The sequence below is a fragment of the Macrobrachium nipponense genome, chromosome 21 (assembly GCF_015104395.2).
Source record: "Macrobrachium nipponense isolate FS-2020 chromosome 21, ASM1510439v2, whole genome shotgun sequence".
Taxonomy (NCBI): domain Eukaryota; kingdom Metazoa; phylum Arthropoda; class Malacostraca; order Decapoda; family Palaemonidae; genus Macrobrachium; species Macrobrachium nipponense.
In genome coordinates, this window is record NC_087212.1 from 73,430,406 (window position 1) to 73,450,311 (window position 19,906).

The 19,906-nt window shown below is 38.4% G+C and overlaps 1 protein-coding gene across 5 annotated transcripts in view; it reads left to right on the top strand.

The window, feature by feature from the left end:
* Window positions 1-19,906, top strand: part of LOC135198169 (ficolin-2-like) — a 156,002-nt gene that overhangs the window by 127,581 nt on the left and 8,515 nt on the right. The window contains exon 5 of one of the 5 annotated variants that reach the window (XM_064225688.1): window positions 16,797-17,067. The exons of the other annotated variants lie outside the window; for them this stretch is intronic. Coding sequence (XP_064081758.1) covers window positions 16,797-16,954 — 158 coding nt within the window. The 3' untranslated portion in view covers window positions 16,955-17,067. Of the gene's footprint in view, window positions 1-16,796; window positions 17,068-19,906 lie in introns of those variants that run through there. 5 annotated transcript variants of the gene reach the window in all.

The window sequence follows — 19,906 nt, forward strand, 5'->3', positions numbered from 1 at the left end:
GTCCACAAAGGGACTTGGGGGAAAATGTAAGGTGGCAGGAAAGAACATCATTCCTTCAAATTGGCAAAACTTCTTGAAGCATAATGACAACAATTCAGAGCTGTTTCACTTCCTGGAAGACAAGACTGCCAGATGTCTGCACCAAACTTGGTTATTGTGACCAAGGGAGCCCCAAGCACTTAGCACTCACAAAGTGAGTCTACTTGGACTGTACAAAATTTCTTCTCATGAGGAGGCAGACAGCTATATCTTTGTCCATGCCAGATATGCTGCAGGACAGGGGAGTAAGTCTACCATGGTTGATCAAAGCCTGACACAGATGTCCTTGTCATTGGCATGAGAGTGCTCCCAACTCTGCAAAGCATGGGTCTGCAGCAGCTGTGCCCACAGTTGGCCAAGGTCAGAGCCTTTGATGGATTGGGATTCATCATCTGTACAACAATGTTGGTCAAGAGAAGGACAAAGGCATGGCAATATGGGACATTTTTAAAGAGACCACTCCAGTTTTTTGCAAACAGCAAGTACCCACCAACCATTGAAGATAGTGATTTGAAGATACTGGAGACATCTAATGGTCATGTATGACAGGTCAAGCATCGTTAACAATGTGGATGAGGCCAGACTTGACTTGTTAGCCAGAAAGCAGAGACCATATGAAGCCATCCCTCCAACCAGAGCAGCTCTGCTTCAACACACTAAACATTCAGCATATCAGGCAGGTTGTGTATGGGGTCAGGCAATTATGTGCACGACATATTGAGGAATAACTAGTGGTAAAATGTCAATGACTAAGGTGCATAATTGCCATGGTTGCTGTGGTAAATGCAAATACTACAGGCTTCGGCTTATATCACAACTTCGTGTAGCTGCAGATGTGAGGTGTAATCATAACATGAGTTTTAAGTATAATGTTGCAAATGATGCTTCAGATACTTCTGAATGAGATTTTCGTCACTCTAAAGGGTGACATGATGCTTTTTGTACACCATCTTTATCACAATGGTAAATATAGTAGTAGGAGCTCTGATGATATCTTCAATTAACTCTTCTAAACAGGAAGACATTACATATCTGAATAATGACTGATGTATTTATTTCAATAATGATTTACTCAAAAGTGTCACAAATCAAAACAACTAGTGGCTATCTTGAAAAGTGGCAGCCATATTGAAACCTAGATTTTCAAAAGACGGGGTTAAACTGAGCACTTGTACCATATGTCATGCTTGTATCACAAACTGAAGTATTTTTCTACTTATCTGCTGGACTATTCAAAGGGTATGTTGCCATCCAATAGTTGATTCACATTATCCATTTTTTATTCATTATATTATCTACAAACAGGCACATGGCAATTATGCACCTTAGTCATTGACATTTTACCACTAGTTATTCCTCAATATGTCGTCTAGGAATTTCGATTACTTCTGCTGGACTAGCATCTTCATTTGTTCCGTGGCAAGGAAGATAGTGTTCAATGAGGCAAAGCCAGCTGATTGTTATGCTGATGTTATGAGTGCCATATACTTTAGTACAATTGCTGAAATCCAGAGAGGGTGTTCCTCTTTTCAGGGTCCACTATAGCGTGCGTAGTAGGGAATACTCACTACTTACTCTGGTATAATCTTGCCAACTAGTATATCAGTCATTCAACATCTCTATTCGCTGTGTGATGATAGTGCCATCATTGCCTATTATGCCTTATTCACATCAATACAAAACTTCTGACTGAAATGTTGCTGGCTAGCTCATTAATACAGCCAGATGAAAAGCAAAGTAGAAAAAGTTTTGATCTAAAGAAGCCTATTGTTGCTTTTGTTAAAATCTATTTCTTTGGATAACTTCACAAGTAATTCATGTAAGCATCAACAAAACTTACTTGCTACTTCCAAATTAGTTTGTGGCAAGATCCAAGAGTAGCTGACATCAAGTTTCTCATGTAACATCTACCTATGTGCTGCTGCAACTAACTATGCCTATTCCTGTATAGTAAATCATAGCACATTCAAACTGATTTATACCTTGGCAAAATGAGTCTCATAGATTCTTGGAATCATCAACTGGGGCTGAATTACGGCAGGTGAGATTCAATTTATCGTAAGCTTTGATAGCCTTGCCGGCTACTTGTGTAAGCCATCACCTGTATTTTAATGTTACTTATGAGATGACAAGGGTTTTTGGCAAATTCTCATATGACAGCTCCCTAACTTAAGATATTGAGTTGTAGGCTTACTATTTTAAAAGTGAACACCATTTTCTTCCGTTTACTTATTGAAGTATGAAGGGACACTAAAAAAAGTGTCATGGTAATAGCTCTATAGCGAAGAAATACATATTAAAGGAAAAGAAAATGTATCTTCTTCGAGCAGGTCTGCAGCAAGGAGGCATTCCCGCACGTGTTTGAGGCATCTGTTCTCATGATTGTTCAAGAATACTCAGGTGTGTTGCGGAACTCCAGCACACGGCCGTCGTTAGAAATGCTGCGTATTATGATGTAACATTTCGTCGAGAGCCTTCTAAAAACTCCCTGTCGAGGGACGGTGACGTTTGCTGGTTAAGCTCCGCCCTTTCAGCCCCGTCCCGAGATCGACATAATATATATATATATAATATATAATATATATATATATATATATATTATATATAATATATATATATATTATTTTATATTATATATAATTATATATATCTATATATATATATAATAATATAATTATAGGACCCTGATGAAGTAGAGAGGATCAGATCATCAGCGATAAAAGAAGGAAGAGATGAAGAGGACGCACAAGAGAGAGTGGGAACGTAAATAAAGTTCGTAGTCGGAGAGAGAGAGAGAGATAGATCCCGACATTGAGTAACCCTTTCGGAGAGGAAACGTCCTACAAGTGGTTTTGAGGAGTAACCGGTACTTTAAGTTTCGAAACTAAGGCATTCTTTCCTGCAGTACGAAGTTAAGAAACCGTCTGAAGTTTCTACTGCCACTTTTGTGAAGCCCTCACTTCGAGTCCTGATATCAACAGCTGCAAAACTGGCCAGCAAGCATTTCAGTACTGCACTGTTTCCCCCTTTTCACATATTGTCAGATTCAATTTTGTTATGAAAATAGGAGAATCCATTCTGCATTTATCTTTGTGAATAAGCTTGTAAATAAACTTCTGTTCTGTTTGAGTTTCTTTCTATATTCGTATCCCGAGTTTCAATTGTTGGTGTTGAATCGTTTTTGTTCATTATAATAAAGAACCTGAGCGGATCTCAGTCCGTAAGGAAGTTGCCAGCAAATGCCGAAATTTTTTTCTTGCACTAGCAACATGATAAATATACTTTCTTTGGAACTGGCTGCATCCTCCCTTTTCATAACTAGATTGCTCTCTGCTATCAACACAGAGCTGAAACAATATGGTACCAATTCATTCTCTTGCATCACAGGATGGTCCAGTTAACAATTTTGGATTCAAGAATGCCAAGGTCATGCTTCAACAAACTAGATACCTTAGCCTCTAAAACATGTCCATTTCCTTACCAACTGTTTTTCATCAGCAGTTATTGGTTCAATGGGGTAGACATCCTGAAAGTGGCATACAATTTTTGGTTCTGTGGTAATCTCAAGCCATAATAGCATGTGTTCAAGTTACTACACACACTCCATTACATGCACATTAGCCGAGATTGCATCTTAGGTCTTTCTGTGGAGGCATTTCAGTAGCACTCAAAAGACTGAGGTTTCTACATTTTTACACTGCTAACTATTGTACCACTGAAGTGAACAGCTGCTGTTTTTAATTCACAAATGAATTGTTTCAAAGTTGCTTAAAAATATCCTGATGTACAAATGATGCCATATGATAAACTGGTCAGTAACATGGCTAAGGCGAATGCAGAGTGCAAGCTTCTTTGTATTTTACTTCACTGCATACATAATTTAACATCTCATTTCCATTAATTTATTTGGTGTTCTATTTGCTTCAAACTTTTCAAGACGTGCAACAACTCAAACTACTAAATCCTATGTTACAAAAAATTTGTTATCTAATTTTATGCTACAAGTCCTTCACATTGATCTTTATGCTTTGTAAATTATTGTTCCGTATTTAGGGTGACCATGCCTATGACCTCTCTCTGTCCGACGTCCCTCTGTAGCAGTTAATATTTCAATTACTATTCAGCTGATATCAGGGAGTAGGTTTCCTACTTCCATCGCTCGACCTAATACCACCCATCAATCCGCCTTTTCCATCATATTACTTTGGAAATAAGACATCTGCGAATTGTATAGTTCTGCGACTTTTTGCCCTGTATGGCTGAGTTTGAATTTCGCCTCCTAATTTTCAGAGCTGAGCATGCCTCCAGTTCTACCCTCTACCTCCTCCTCACCCTCTCTCTTCTTCCTGTATTCCTCGGGGCTGAATCACCAAAAGGTACCCAGCTGACTTCTACCATACAAATAAGAGCTCAGATCTTGATCCGAGGAGAGGAATGCCATTTATGTTTATTTCCGAAAAACTTAAGAGTGAATCAGGTACATGATAATTAGCCAATACTCGTGTGTCATAGCCAGGATGAAAAAGGACAGTTTTAATAAAATAATATATTTTGAAAGGAATGTGCGCAGACATATGACGGAGTCTGAAAATGTTTGTAAGAGGAGAAAATTTATAGAGTATTTTAAGGAGTATGATTGTGGGTAAACAGTCAGGAGGAAGGCGTCAGTATCACTGGTGAATGAAAGTGGCTGATTTAAATAGGCACTGCTTTTGCAAGTAGAAGATGAAGTTAATGTCGATTAAAAGGCTCATTATAGCATGGGGAGCCTGGAATGTAACGGGAGTCTGAAAGAGAATATAAAGAATTTTTCTATAGAAGCAAAAGTTTTTATGTATAAAGCAAAGGCTTGTGAATGGAACTAAAAGTATGTCTGCTAAATATAAATTAAAAGGAAAAAGTGGAAGCTGCGAGATGAAATGCTGACGCTGTTATGTGGGGAGTAAGACGACTGAAAAGAAGAAATGTAAAAAGAGAAAAAAGTCGCAAAAGGGCGGAGTGGCTGAAAAACTGGATTATAATGTTTAAGGTTGTCTGGTGCATAAGGAGAACGAATGTTGATGAAAAAGTTCATATTTCAAATTTCTTGGAAGGCAGATGACACCTAGAAGGTGCTGGGTTAATGGACTGACAGAGGTAAAGTAAATCTTTAATCAGGCGTGAGGGGATGCCAGATAAGATGAAAGCCACCTTGATTTGTAAGCCTGAAGATAAGTACAGAAATATATACATACATACATATGTAGAATCTACTGGGTCATTTTTACTAGATACATATGTAATTGTAAATGTAATTGTAATAGCCACAATGCCTTCATCACTTCTCAATTCTTGTTATTTATTTATTTATTTATTTATTGGATATGCTTGTCACTACAAAACCTTGAGATCCAGTTCAAAGATATATGAAGAAATCGTGATGTCGGTAGCGGGAGACAACCCCATGATACCATAATAACGACGAGGTCACCTTGCTGACCTGACCTCCCTCTACAGGATATCATGATTTCTTCATATTTCTTCGAAGCTGGATCTCAAGGCTTTGTAATGACAAGCGTATCCAAATAAGAGCAAAGAATTTGAGAAGGAAAGAGGGAATTGTGGCTATTACAATTACATACACACAGACACACACACACACACATATATATATATATATATATATATATATATATATATATATATATATATATATATATATATATATATATATATATATCATTCAAGCTACAAATGTCCTTTAATATCTAAATTCACTTTTACCTCCAAATGATATATTTTCATATATGTACCGAAGGGAATTTTTTAATTGATAATAATTTCGTCCCCCCATGGGATCGAACCACCGTCCAAGTGGACGGGGACGAAATCAGGACAGTCAGTGACGCTATCCAATCAGCCAACAGAGACGCTAATAAGTTCATATCGATTCTGACCTTACAAATCACCCTCGATCTGGATGCTTTCGTAATTAGAATCGATATGAAAACCCCGTCTACCATGTTGGCCAATTCGAGCGTTTGACAGCACGTAGCCTTTGCTATGAATAATTATCACATCGAACCGTGATCCATTTATATATCAATTCAAGCTACAAATGTCCTTTAATATCTAAATTCACTTTACCTCCCAAATGATATATTTTCATATATGTACCGAAGGGGAATTTTTTAATTGATAATAATTTCGTCCCCCATGGGATCGAACCACCGTCCAAGTGGACGGGGACGAAATCAGGACAGTCAGTGACGCTATCCAATCAGCCAACAGAGACGCTAATAGTTCATATCGATTCTGACCTTACAAATCACCCTCGATCTGGATGCTTTCGTAATTAGGATCGATATGAAACCCCGTCTACCATGTTGGCCAATTCGAGCGTTTGACAGCACGTAGCCTTTTGGTTGTTATGAATATTATCACATCGAACCGTGAATCCATATATATCAATTCAAGCTACAAATGTCCTTTAATATCTAAATTCACTTTACCTCCCAAATGATATATTTTCATATATGTACCGAAGGGGAATTTTTTAATTGATAATAATTTTGTCCCCCCATGGGATTTTCCACCCCCGAAACCACCACCGTCCAAAGTGGAGACGGGGTGGACCGAAACTCCAGGAAGAGTCAGTGACGCTATCCAATCAGCCAACAGAGACGCTAATAAGTTCATATCGATTCTGACCTTACAAATCACCCTCGATCTGGATGCTTTCGTAATTAGAATCGATATGAAACCCCGTCTACCATGTTGGCCAATTCGAGCGTTTGACAGCACGTAGCCTTTTGTTTATGAATAATTATCACATCGAACCGTGATCCATTTATATATCAATTCGAGCTACAAATGTCCTTTAATATCTAAATTCACTTTACCTCCCAAATGATATATTTTCATATATGTACCAAAGGGGAATTTTTTAATTGATAATAAATTTCGTGTCCCCCCATGGGATCGAACCACCGTCCAAGTGGACGGGGACGAAATCAGGACAGTCAATGACGCTATCCAATCAGCCAACAGAGACGCTAATAAGTTCATATCGATTCTGACCTTACAAATCACCCTCGATCTGGATGCTTTCATAACAAAAGGCTAAGTGCTGTCAAACGCTCGAATTGGCCAACATGGTAGACAGGGTTTCATATCGATTCTAATTACGAAAGCATCCAGATCGAGGGTGATTTGTAAGGTCAGAATCGATATGAACTTATTAGCGTCTCTGTTGGCTGATTGGATAGCGTCACTGACTGTCCTGATTTCGTCCCCGTCCACTTGGACGGTGGTTCGATCCCATGGGGGGACGAAATTATTATCAATTAAAAAATTCCCCTTCGGTACATATATGAAAATATATCATTTGGGAGGTAAAGTGAATTTAGATATTAAAGGACATTTGTAGCTTGAATTGATATATAAATGGATCACGGTTCGATGTGATAATTATTCATAACAAAAGGCTACGTGCTGTCAAACGCTCGAATTGGCCAACATGGTAGACGGGGTTTCATATCGATTCTAATTACGAAAGCATCCAGATCGAGGGTGATTTGTAAGGTCAGAATCGATATGAACTTATTAGCGTCTCTGTTGGCTGATTGGATAGCATCACTGACTGTCCTGATTTCGTCCCCGTCCACTTGGACGGTAGTTCGATCCCATGGGGGGACGAAATTATTATCAATTAAAAAATTCCCCTTCGGTACAATATATGAAAATATATCATTGGGAGGTAAAGTGAATTTTAGATATTAAAGGACATTTGTAGCTGAATTGATATATAAATGGATCACGGTTCGATGTGATAATTATTCATAACAAAAGGCTACGTGCTGTCAAACGCTCGAATTGGCCAACATGGTAGACGGGGTTTCATATCGATTCTAATTACGAAAGCATCCAGATCGAGGGTGATTTGTAAGGTCAGAATCGATATGAACTTATTAGTGTCTCTGTTGGCTGATTGGATAGCGTCACTGACTGTCCTGATTTCGTCCCCGTCCACTTGGACGGTGGTTCGATCCCATGGGGGGACGAAATTATTATCAATTAAAAAATTCCCCTTCGGTACATATATGAAAATATATCATTTGGGAGGTAAAGTGAATTTAGATATTAAAGGACATTTGTAGCTTGATGTGATATATAAATGGATCAAGGTTCGATGTGATAATTATTCATATATATATATATATATCTATATATATATATATATATATATATATATATATATATATAAAATTATAAATAATAACGGAAATAACAACCTGATATAAAATGTAAGGTATACGGCCGCAAGGACACTGCAAAGCAAATTACATACAACGAAACAAAGGATCACAAGGCAGACTTGGTTTTAAAAAAACAACAACTACAATTAAAAGGATAAATAATTATTTAAAGCACACAAAAGTCATTGCTTTCACTGAAAGTCTTCAGGTGAGGAACGGCCGTCAACGATTAACTCAAGTAATTGGATAAACCAAAAATAGACCAAGTACATTGACGAGAGTTACTGACATACTTGTTTCTCTTTTAAATACCCTTCAAGCATCTTAGGCAGAATGGGGTCAAGATTTTATAAACGAGGGCTTAAATTAAAGTTATTTTGCTTTCTTGGCGGCATTAATAAAGATTCTGAGATTTCAGGAAACTGTATTTTAACATCTTGTGATTATACTATGACGGACATTTCGGTTCTGTCTGAATTTCTCACAGGTGGGAGAAAAAAAAAAAGCATTATCCTTTTGGCCGACACTAATCTAATATTTAAGGTTGATTTATTCTGAAACTTAATTCGTTACTTGTCTGGTCCAAAATAAAATGACTCGCAAACCAAATACGGGATTTCATAAACAACATTCTCACTTTGCTGAGGACACTTTCCTCTAAGCATTTTCCCAAAGTTCTTATAAGAAAAGTCTCTATTTACACTGAATATTTTCAACGCCGGTTTGAAGGACTCAAAGGAGAGGAACTAATGCAAACAATGGGTGTTATTATAAAGAAAAAAACTTGCTGCTTTCCCACAGTAGTAAATATCCAAAGTAGGGGCTGGATAACAGAAGTCCCTCATTATTTTCCTAATGTTCTGCAGTTCGCTGTCCAAGAACTCAGGATGGACAGCAGGCAGTGCTCGCAGGAGCAATGAAGATCATTCTCAGATTTTCATATGATGATGTCCAGAAAAGCAATGAACATGAGCTGGATTACTCTTTTCCAACATATAATACGTTTAAAGTGGATTTGTTCATGTTTGATGGCACTGTCTAAAATCGACAAACATATTTTTCTATACCAAGTGTGAAAATGCATGACGGACTTCTTACATTTTTTCTTGGAAAGTATTGAAATCTAAATCTTAAGATATAATAGCCAATAGACATCTACATACCGAAACCATGGTACATGTATTTGAATAATCTAATGAATACATTTTTTTTTTCAGAACACTCCCTTTGTAAGTTTAAGAGAACTGATGATAAAGGGTTACTCATTGCCATATCAAATGTTTGCTTATAGAATTCCCTGTGGGAAATTAACTTTCAATTGCAAATACGCAATGTAATTAATTCCAAAATGTGACTGACTGCGAGGGGCAATTCAAACTCGGTTAATTATTTTTTATATTTGATCCGTCGACCATCCTGATACGGATGGTTTTTATCACTTCTCAGTTCCGTCATCGCATTCCTAAACTATTTGGGGAAGTTAATATAGCTAGGAAATTTTAATGATTGATAAACAAGCCATTTCACAATATCAAACAGATGTTGTGGACGGTGACTAACGTATTATGAGAGAGAGAGAGGAGAGAGAGAGAGAGAGAGAGAGGAGAGAGAGAGAGAGAGAGAGAGTGATGGGGGGGGGGGGGGGAGAGAGAGATGGTGGAGTGATAAATGTACCTGGAAATTATCTGTGTATATATACACAAAACTAGGAGAAACAATTAGGGAATAGGATTAAGAGAGAGATCGAAAAATTAAATGAGAACGTACTTTGTAAGTTAAAAACAAAAACATTTCAAACTTATATGTAATGTTTACTGTGACTCTCGCTTTGAGATTTTCTACTCTTTCCCAGGAGTGCATGCAGCATCCTAATCTAAGTGGGTCACAGTACTAAGCTAGGTTGATGAAGGAAAGGGGGAGGGGGGTTTACAGCAGACTTGGAGGCCTGGCTTTAACAGAGTAATTAGTCAAGGGGGAGTAATGCATGGTAATGAAACTGCCTAGGATTGTACGAAGCTGTCTTAAGAAGTTCATGTCAAGGAATCTAATAATGCTGCAAGACCTTGATATGAGCTTTGGTGACCCCTGACTAGAGTAGGAATTCATTACAATTCTCAAGATCAATTTGAATAGACTATGGCTTCCTTCCTAAGGGACATTTCCCTGACTTCTACATAATGTTGAATTCTTTTTTAATTGTCTGTCATCTAACCCCATTTCAACAATACTGTTCAACTGACCACAGTTGTGGCAAAAGTTGATCATTTTTCTAAAAACCCAACACATCCATGGTGTGTTCCAATAATGGGGCGAGATTGATACACTGTGCAATAATCAAGTTGATATTAACAGTATTTTTCTGATGTATAACATGCTGAATGTGACGTGCAAAATGCAGCAGCAGCACTGAGGCCTTCAAAATAACTGTTCACCTTGGGTATGAAGGCAGGTAGATTCTCAAACAGGAATCTTCAAGAATCGATCAATCATGACAAAGATAACAGAGGTAACAACTGATGAAGGCTCAGGGTCAAGACAAACAGTTACATCACTTGTGCATCACTCCAAAAGTGTAACTCGTCTAAGCTGTTCAGTGATTTTAAATGGCTAGGAAGCAGATAGGACTTGAATTTTCTATGGATCTATGGATAGGTGTGTTGGGATTCTGAGCAGATCATGGAGCTTTTTCAACTCTGATTCAATGATGTGTTCCAATTAATGCTAGATTGCAACAGAAACCATATCAGCAACTTAGTTTCCTTGGTGAGGAAGGACAATGTCCAAAAGGCTTAAGACTGATGAAGGAATGAAAACCATCTTCAATCTTGTGTGGGACTTTTAAATTTAATAAAGCTCAAAACACTGTTTGAGACAGGTACATACTATCTGGCAGGAGACAGCAAGTGAACTGAGCCAAAACAGTTGCCTCCTCACATTAATGCTGAAGTGTGCAGGCACAAGACATTTGCCTGGAGGCATATCAACTGAGATGAGCTATTTCCTCTGGGCACCTGTGCAGGGGAGAAAAACTGTGCAGGTTGTTCACATTAACGTTCAGGTTTGCATGTACAGGCCAACTGTACAGGCAAACTGAATGTTACTGGCGGCCTTAAAGCATCTCTCCTTTTCAATTACAGCTGCTTCATTCACCTCCCTCTCATGTAACCAATCAAGTTGTCTGCATGAGGTCTTCAATTCCACACCAACATGAACACTGCAGTTCTGGCAATTAACCACTTCCTGACTTCATATGGCCCTCGCCACTGAAACATCAGGTCACTTACTTACAGTGGTAACAACAAAAACACTTTATGTCCCACCATGAATTAACAATCTCTGGCCCTCTTGATTGTTCCCCTTGCACCTCATACAAACACTTTCTCTTTCTCTCTTGTCAACCTGGCTCATCCAAGCCATTCTTCAGCTCCAGCACATACTGTTAAGCTTTATCCTTGCAGTCTTCTGTCTATAATCCTTCGGAATCTGCATCAATCCACTCACTGTCTTTACATACAGTAGCTTGAAGGTAAAAATCCAGTGTTCCACTGCAGCACTTCTTCGACATTCAAACAAGATTCCTTAGGTCTCTCCTGGCACATTTTCTTTAGCACAGAATTCAGCACATCACTGATCCTATTACAAAATCTGTAACAACTCAGGTTATATGGCATTGCTAACGGCTGCTTCTTGTTCACCAGACAGTTAATTTCCTTCATCATTTCACACACTGCAGTGAGCTTTGTGTAGTACCTTTGCTATAGTTTTAGTTTTCTGTACAAGAAAACTATCGAGATGGCTTTTGTCCGTCTGTCCATACTTTTTTTGTCCATGCTCAGATCTTAAAAACTACTGAGGCTTGAGGGCTACAGATTGTTATGCTGATCATCATCCACTCTCCAATCATCAAAAATATCCAACTGCAGCCCTCTAGCCTTAGTATTTTTTTTTTTTATTTTATCTAAGGTTAAAGTTAGCCATGACCGTGCATCTGACACCACTTATGTGCCAACAACACGGATCACACCAAGCCATGGCTGAAAGTTTCATGGGCCTCGTCTGGACAAGCCTTTAGAGTTTCATTCAGCATTATATGCTGTACAGAAAACTTGATTGCACAGAAGAAACTTGGACACATATTTACTTGCTTATTTTAGGGAGGGCTCCGCCTCTGGGTATCTCATACCAAAATCCACCACCTTCAGGGTGTACTCGTTGCCCTTCTCCAAAATTGATTCACTACTACTCTCTTGATCAGCTTCTCCAATAATAGCACCTCCTCAGTGCAGTCTTGTGTCAAATGCCAAAAGACCTGCAAAATCTGGTGACATCCCCACCAATGGAAACCAAAGGTTATATGGTTAACAGTCTTCTTAGCTCTAAGATCACATTATGATCATGGTCCAACTTCATTATTTTGGCATAATTTATCTGCAGCACTAGGATTTGCCAGACTTCTCCAGCCCCCTTGCCTGTAAAACGATACAATATGCCATATATAATCTTAAACTTCAAAAGCCATTCACCCTTGGTTCTGTATTCTACATCAGATCTGGATCTCCTCCACTGCTTGGCTAGACTTCTTTTAGCTGCTATACTCCTACACATGATGCTAGAAGCTACTGCTAGTTGCTTGATACTGCGTCGCTCTCATTGAAATTGAGCCAGTATCAAAACTGCTGCTGACTTGATATTAGCTATTTCCAGATACACTCCTGCACCACTTTCTTCTGGCTCATCCTTTTGGTTGTCTTTTCCTTCAAATAAATAAAGGTCATAATTGGGTTATCTAGGTACACAGCATGTACTCCTGTTCAACGTGCAGAGCATGTATACTTTTACTCTTTGCAACTGGATATCTGCAGGTTCCTCGGTCAATGAATGCACAAACTCATTTCCTATCCGTTATATGGTCCTCAGTTACTAAACTTCAACATACAACTGCAACTCTAAAACCTGTTTCTTGCAACACTGTTACTGTCTCCTTGCCTACATAACTTCACTAACTGCTGTATTACAGTCTCTCTCCCTGCTGCTCAGATCTGCATGCTCCAAATATTACTACAGATGGTTTTCCTATGACGTCACAGCAGACAAGCATCTTTTAAGCTGCCACCATCATTTACGTCAAGCATTGCAAACAAAGAAAATATCAAATTTCGTTGTTATTCTATGGAATTATGAACCATATCACGAAAAATGGCAAGCAAGGACAATTCACAAACAGAAAATTGATTAAATTAAATCTCTGGAACATTTAGTGCGAGAAAGATATATAAAAATAAAAAACAAACTTGTAAATAACAAAGGGATAGCTGCCTTTGTTACACTTTGAAGTGCGATTTAATAAATATCCCTCAATAGATTAAAGTGATGAATGCGATTTTGGACATCTGAAATATTGTAGTTCATGTGAATGTCGATACTGAAGAAATCGAATAGGTGAAATGTTGCAGAAATAAAGGTTATTTGTGAGCGACACAATGACACTTTTAGAGACTGAAATCATGGGATTTTTCCACGGTTTTTTTAATCTTTCATTTCCTGTCCTTGTAAGCATTTAGGACCTCGTTGTCAATTGTTTTAAAGTTTACTTCCTTTTGTAAGTTGTCCGTTGGCGCGAGTCCGCCTTTCAGTTCATATATTTTGCTAAATTTATGGGTTAATTTCAGGCCAGATCATCGCAGTCCCACCTCATCTAGGAATATAGAACTTACCCAGCCGGGGGAAAACTTTCGACAACACTAGCCATTTTTCGCACTTTTGATATTTAATATCAATTTTAACAAATACGTAAATCACTCGTAAATCACTATCCACTACTTCAAGTTTTAAAGATCTCACCAAAATAACTTCCTAGTAGCTCTAAATCATCTATCATTTTGACAGAGAAAGCAGTGGCTGTTAATGCATTACTTTGTGAAATATTTATGCCCTAGGATTCTGTAATTATTCACCATTATCATTAATTACACTAAGAATTAATAACACTCATCACTAATGAAGTGACCTGAGCAGATTTTCGAACATCTTGACGACTGAAAATTAGCCCTGTTTATCCTGAAAATCCTCAGTCGACTGAATAATACAATTTGCCGTCTCTGTTTGACCTATAGTGGCATCCAAACACACTGCAAGTTTTTACCATATTTAAAGGATTAATAGGTAAACAACCATTGCAAAATTTCGGAAAAATCGTTCTTATCATGATTACGTGCATCACTTTTGCTCAACAACACTGACCTACAACATGGCCTAGTTACAGTTCAGTTCCATCTGCCGGCTTCAATGTACCTTTCAATGTGTCTTTCAACTGGGCTATGATAATGCTCCCGAGTTCTTCTGCTCTCATGGCACTAGCTGCCTTTTGCTGGAACTTCTGCTGGTCCCTATTTTTAAAAAGCCTTCAGTTTTTAGCTATGTCATGGCTCCTGATACACAAAGCTCTTACCTTCACTTTTGTCTGTCTGCTTGTAATCCTGAGATCTCCAGAAACTCTCAATGGGCTTATTCATTGGTTTCTGACATTCCCTTGAACTTATCCCACGGCTTCTAAGCATTGCTCAGCAAGCCTCACCATCTCACCAATGTCCTTTGGTACTCTTTCCTGGAAGAAAAGTTTTATCTTGGTTGAAAAAGTACTGACAAACTGTTCCCTAATGACAAGAGTCCTAAATAATGAAACTCTGCTACATTCAGCAATTTCAGTCCACTAGTTGAAATACCTCTGAAGCCTAGCTAGAAATTGTTATGCATTGTCACCTTTTTTCTTCCTAAATCCTTCTTCAATCATCTCATATCTCTTCAAAAGAGCCCTTGACAGGCTATCATAGTTCAAGGTTTCATTACAAAGCATACTGGAGCCAACTTGCAGCACTTAAATGTTAGTAACAGAATGAGACAAATAGTTCACTCATCCCTAGGCCAACATTGTTGCTGTGATTAGAGGGGTGCTATGGCTGCTTATCTGTCCCTGTTGACTTCTATTACCAATTTCTGCCTTGAGTTTATGATGCCTTTCAGCTTCTGCTCTTGCTGCTCCTTATTCCCTCTTGTCACTTCACATGGACTAGGTCTTCTTGCTCCTTCGCAAAATTCTGTTCTTACATGCCTTCCAACCCCATATTCATGGTTAGCTCCACATGACTTACATTCTCTGTGGCTACCTGACTGAAATAAACTTTGGGCTAACACAGTAAAATCGTGTGAAAAACACTGCCACTTGAAATGTACTGGTTATGGCTACCATGTTTGTCAAATAATGGTGATAGTGACAGTGGCCAACGGCTTTTTACATGACGTGATTAAAACAGGAAAATATACAAAATACAGTTAATTACAGTAACTGGGTAAACAGCAGTCAGGGACTGCCATTAGAATGGCTCCCCTCCTGAGGAAAAACACTAACATTTTTTGTTGAACTGAAACCACCGTATTATTTTTTTCTACCTGCGTGCGAGACGACAGGGATGTGAGATCGCTGGGGACGTGATACTTGATTTGCTCTGTCTTGTCTTGCCATGTCTTGCCTTCTGTTTTGTCCTCTTGGTCTGGCCCTCTATGGACTGCTACTTATTTGATAACCTACAGCTCTCAAAATTCCTGGCATAAATACATGCTTGCACTTTGAGTACACATTACGTACATTACCTCGGTCAACCAGACTTGGACACATCCCGAACAAACAGAAGAGGTCTAACTTCTTTGGAAATCATACTGACTTGCTTCACATGAATAAAATACAAGAGAATTTCTTCTGACATCTAACTAAACAATTAAATTACCAAAAGTAAATTCTATATAATTGCCGTAAATGAAAGAATCAATACTTGAAGGATTTCTCAAAATAAACAATAATCCTTTTCATAATTTATACTTTAAAAATAAGGTTCACCTGGATATGGAAGAACGGGAGTCATTAGCGGCCTTGGACCACACACAAACGACCACAGATTTATTGAGAACGGGAAGATTATCAAAATTATTAATCGTACCAAACGTTAGAAAGTATTCGTCTTGCGCTCTCCGACAATGGGAAAGAATTAAAGCATCCGTCAACCAAGAAAAAGGGAGATATATTTAATGATGTGTAAAAGGGGATAAAAGCTTCGGCAAAACTTCGTAGCTTTACCAAGCAATTAGCAGGCAAACCTCCCACAATGGGAGAGCAAACATCCGCTGCTCAGCCTGTAAAAGGGGAATGAAACATGTTTTTCATATGAACCCACAACAGAGGAGGAAAACATGTTGTAGATAGGCCGAAACTTAGACGACTCACATTCCCAGGGGCATATTGGGAAAAACATCACTAGTGATCATGATAATAAAAGTATCGAGATATGGGCCAGGACACATTTCACAATGAGACTTGAATGAATGAATTACTGTCACACATGGTTCTTTCGATGACTGCAGTGTGCTTGCGTCACGCATTCATGAATCAAGAGATTTCATTAACAGAGTGAACGGACTTTACTTTCAAGGTTTCCTTAATTAACCATTAATAATTGCTTTTCATTTCAGGGGCAGAGAAAGGACGACAATATGTACGAAAAATGAAAACATTCCAATATGGAATAACTGAAATGGAAAATATATGGTGGCTGATGAAGCTACTTCCAACAACAATAATGACATGCCTGGTTACAGTTACAACGATCAATTACAATAATTCTATGTAGTTTTATACAAAATCTGGATAATGCATTCGGTTTCAATTCACTTTTATGGATGTAGAGTCTTCCGGTAGCTGAAATATCAAGTGCCGTAGTGATACCCACTTATCGTGATCAGTATCGACAATTCTTCGTTGGAAAGGGGGGGGGGGGGGGCGGTGTCGGCGGCAAAAATGTACCAGTTTATGAGATACTACTGATATACAAAGGAACTGAGAGAACAGTTCAGCTTCTTTCCCTGTAAACTGTGTAAGAACAAAGACTTGACCAAAAGGACAGCGGGAACAACTCGCTAAGCTCATGAGGGGCCTTTTGCCATTCCCATGACATACGTAAGTACGTCAGAGTAGCCACTGAAAACCGTAGGGATGAGCTGAAGGCAACGGCTGCTATCAAAATTCGACCGAGATGCTATGTAAGTCTTGGTCAATCTGCTTAACATTCACAGCCACGCTTCTTAAACCTCCTTTTACATAACAACAAATACAAGGGTACGAGACCAAAAGGGAGAATATGGAATGGAATATAGAATTTAGGCCAAGCGCCGAGTATTGGGACCTATGAGGTCCTTCAGCACTGGAAAGGAAATTGAGAGTGGGTAGGTCTGAAATGTATAACAGGAGGAAATCCTCGCAGTTGCACTATGAAATAATTGTTCGGAGAGGGTGGACAGCAAGATAGAAGAAAGATACGAATGAACTGAACTTAACTGAATATAGAATTTAGGCCAAAGGCCAAGCACTGGGACCTATGAGGCCATTCAGCGGGGAAAAGGAAATTGACAGTAAAAGGTTTGAAAGTTTTAACAGGAAGGAAAGCTCTCAGTTACGCTATGAAACAATTATTAGGAGAGGGCGAAAAGTAAAATGGAAGAGAATACAAAAGGAGGTCTAGTATAAGGAACGAAAGGGGTTGCCGCTAGTGGCCGAAGGGACGCTGCAAAGAACCTAAAGTAATGCCTGAGTATGAGAAAAAGGGATAACCAGAGAAAGAAACAAGGCGAAAAACTGGGGAAATGGTGATAAATGGTGATCATTTTCCATATAACGTCACCAGGAACATTAAAAAATACATTTCCGTTGTCTGGAAAGCTAACAAATAAGTATACATCAGTGCGCATGAGTTATGCCTCTCTCTCTCTCTCTCTCTCTCTCTCTCTCCCTCATCCGTTATCCCGGCGTCAGAGCACACGAATCCTTTGTCATAAGGGTCCCTCAATGAGATATGAGAGATGAGATATCTGTGCAAATGTCTGATCCTTTGAAGATCAGCACCCACCCGTGCGGGATTCCTTTCACACTCTTTTCCTCAAACTCCTCTGAGAAGATCATCTTCGATGGGAATAATACGTTTTTATATTAAGTATCTATACGATACGTATTATAAAGAAAATGAAAAACTACTTAGTACATTGCATTTAAGTAATCGCGTATTAGATAAGTTTAAGAATAAAAATTATTAAAAGGAAGCAATTGTACGCAAAAAAAATTTCAAAATGAAAGCAGCAAATTAAAAAATGACTACAGACAATCAAGACAAAGAAATAAAAATATTGCATCCTGGCAATGTGGTTCAGTGGAAAAAGTAATGATGAGAAACAAAACGACAGAATATCGATTCAAAATAGCGCATGAAAACCATCTAGGCGGATCCAGATGACGACGTCCCAGTGCATTTTCACTACACTTTTAATCACCGCCTACACACAAAGATGGGTTTGATTGATTGATTTGTGTAAACTGGGCTCACAGTGACCATGGTCAGCAACACCAGAAATTTATGAATTGGGCTAAATTGGTAAAAAGTAAATCTTACCAACAATTTTTCAGGACACATTTACACATCCATGCTTGTTTTGTAAATACTTTCATACCTACACCCATAAATGAGTATGCCAGGGAAATTTTATGGTACGATTCTACTGATAAAGTATGACAGGCGACAGTATTGACAGGAGAAGTACAGCTTGTTTTTAGACAAGAAATAAGGTGCATACATCAAGTGCTTCCTATGAAACAATTTGAAGAAGTTTGATGGAACAGTGGGCTAGTGGCAGGGGTGACTTAAGTTTGTGGGTGCTGTAATATCTTCCCAGATAAGCAATGTGAGAATTCAAAGTAGAGCAGTAGATGTTGGTGCAAAAATGTGGGATAAAAAATGGACTGTGAAGTGTGTGGAATGGCTGTTGTTTGGATGAAGAGAAAGCTGCGAGTGAAGGAGGACAAGAGTAAGGTGATGATGGTAAAGGTAGGTGCAAATCAGTATTTGAGAGTAAATCAATCAGATGACGGCAGGACGAGAGATGTGAGTCAGAGAGCAGGTGAAGCAGGGGATGTTAGAAGTGTGTCTAAGGTAAAGAGGAAGCCAGGAGGCCAAGGTTGGAATGTATGAAGGAATTGTTGAGCCAACTCTTTAGAGGTGCAGATGATAAATGCAAACAAACAGAAAGGGGTGGAAGATGTAGAGGTTCACTGTTTGTACAGTATTTGGGGATAAGAAAAACTGAAGGAGTAAGAAATGTCGAGATACACAGAAATATTAACAAAAGATGGCTGTAATAGTTAAAAAACACATCAGTAAATAAATTAATCATACTCGTATTTAGGGACATAACGCCAAGCACTTATTACACTCAGCCATTCAGTACTTAAGACAGTGAAGATAGGGAACTGGAGTGGTTGGATAGAAAGATAATCAGATCCAATAAATAAATAAGAAATGAAAGGATCTAAGGGTAAAAAAAAAACTCGGAAAAAACAGCGAGTTTCTCAAATAAGTAAGAATTAGAGAGGTTGAACACTCGACAGGGGGCTTATCCAAATTCAACACTCAAAATGTAGCACTGATTGTGTCAAGTTTTTCCAGGATTCACCCCCTTCTCTTTTCTGTCTCTTTATCTGTCTATCTATTTTATATATATATATATATATATATATATATATATATATATATATATCC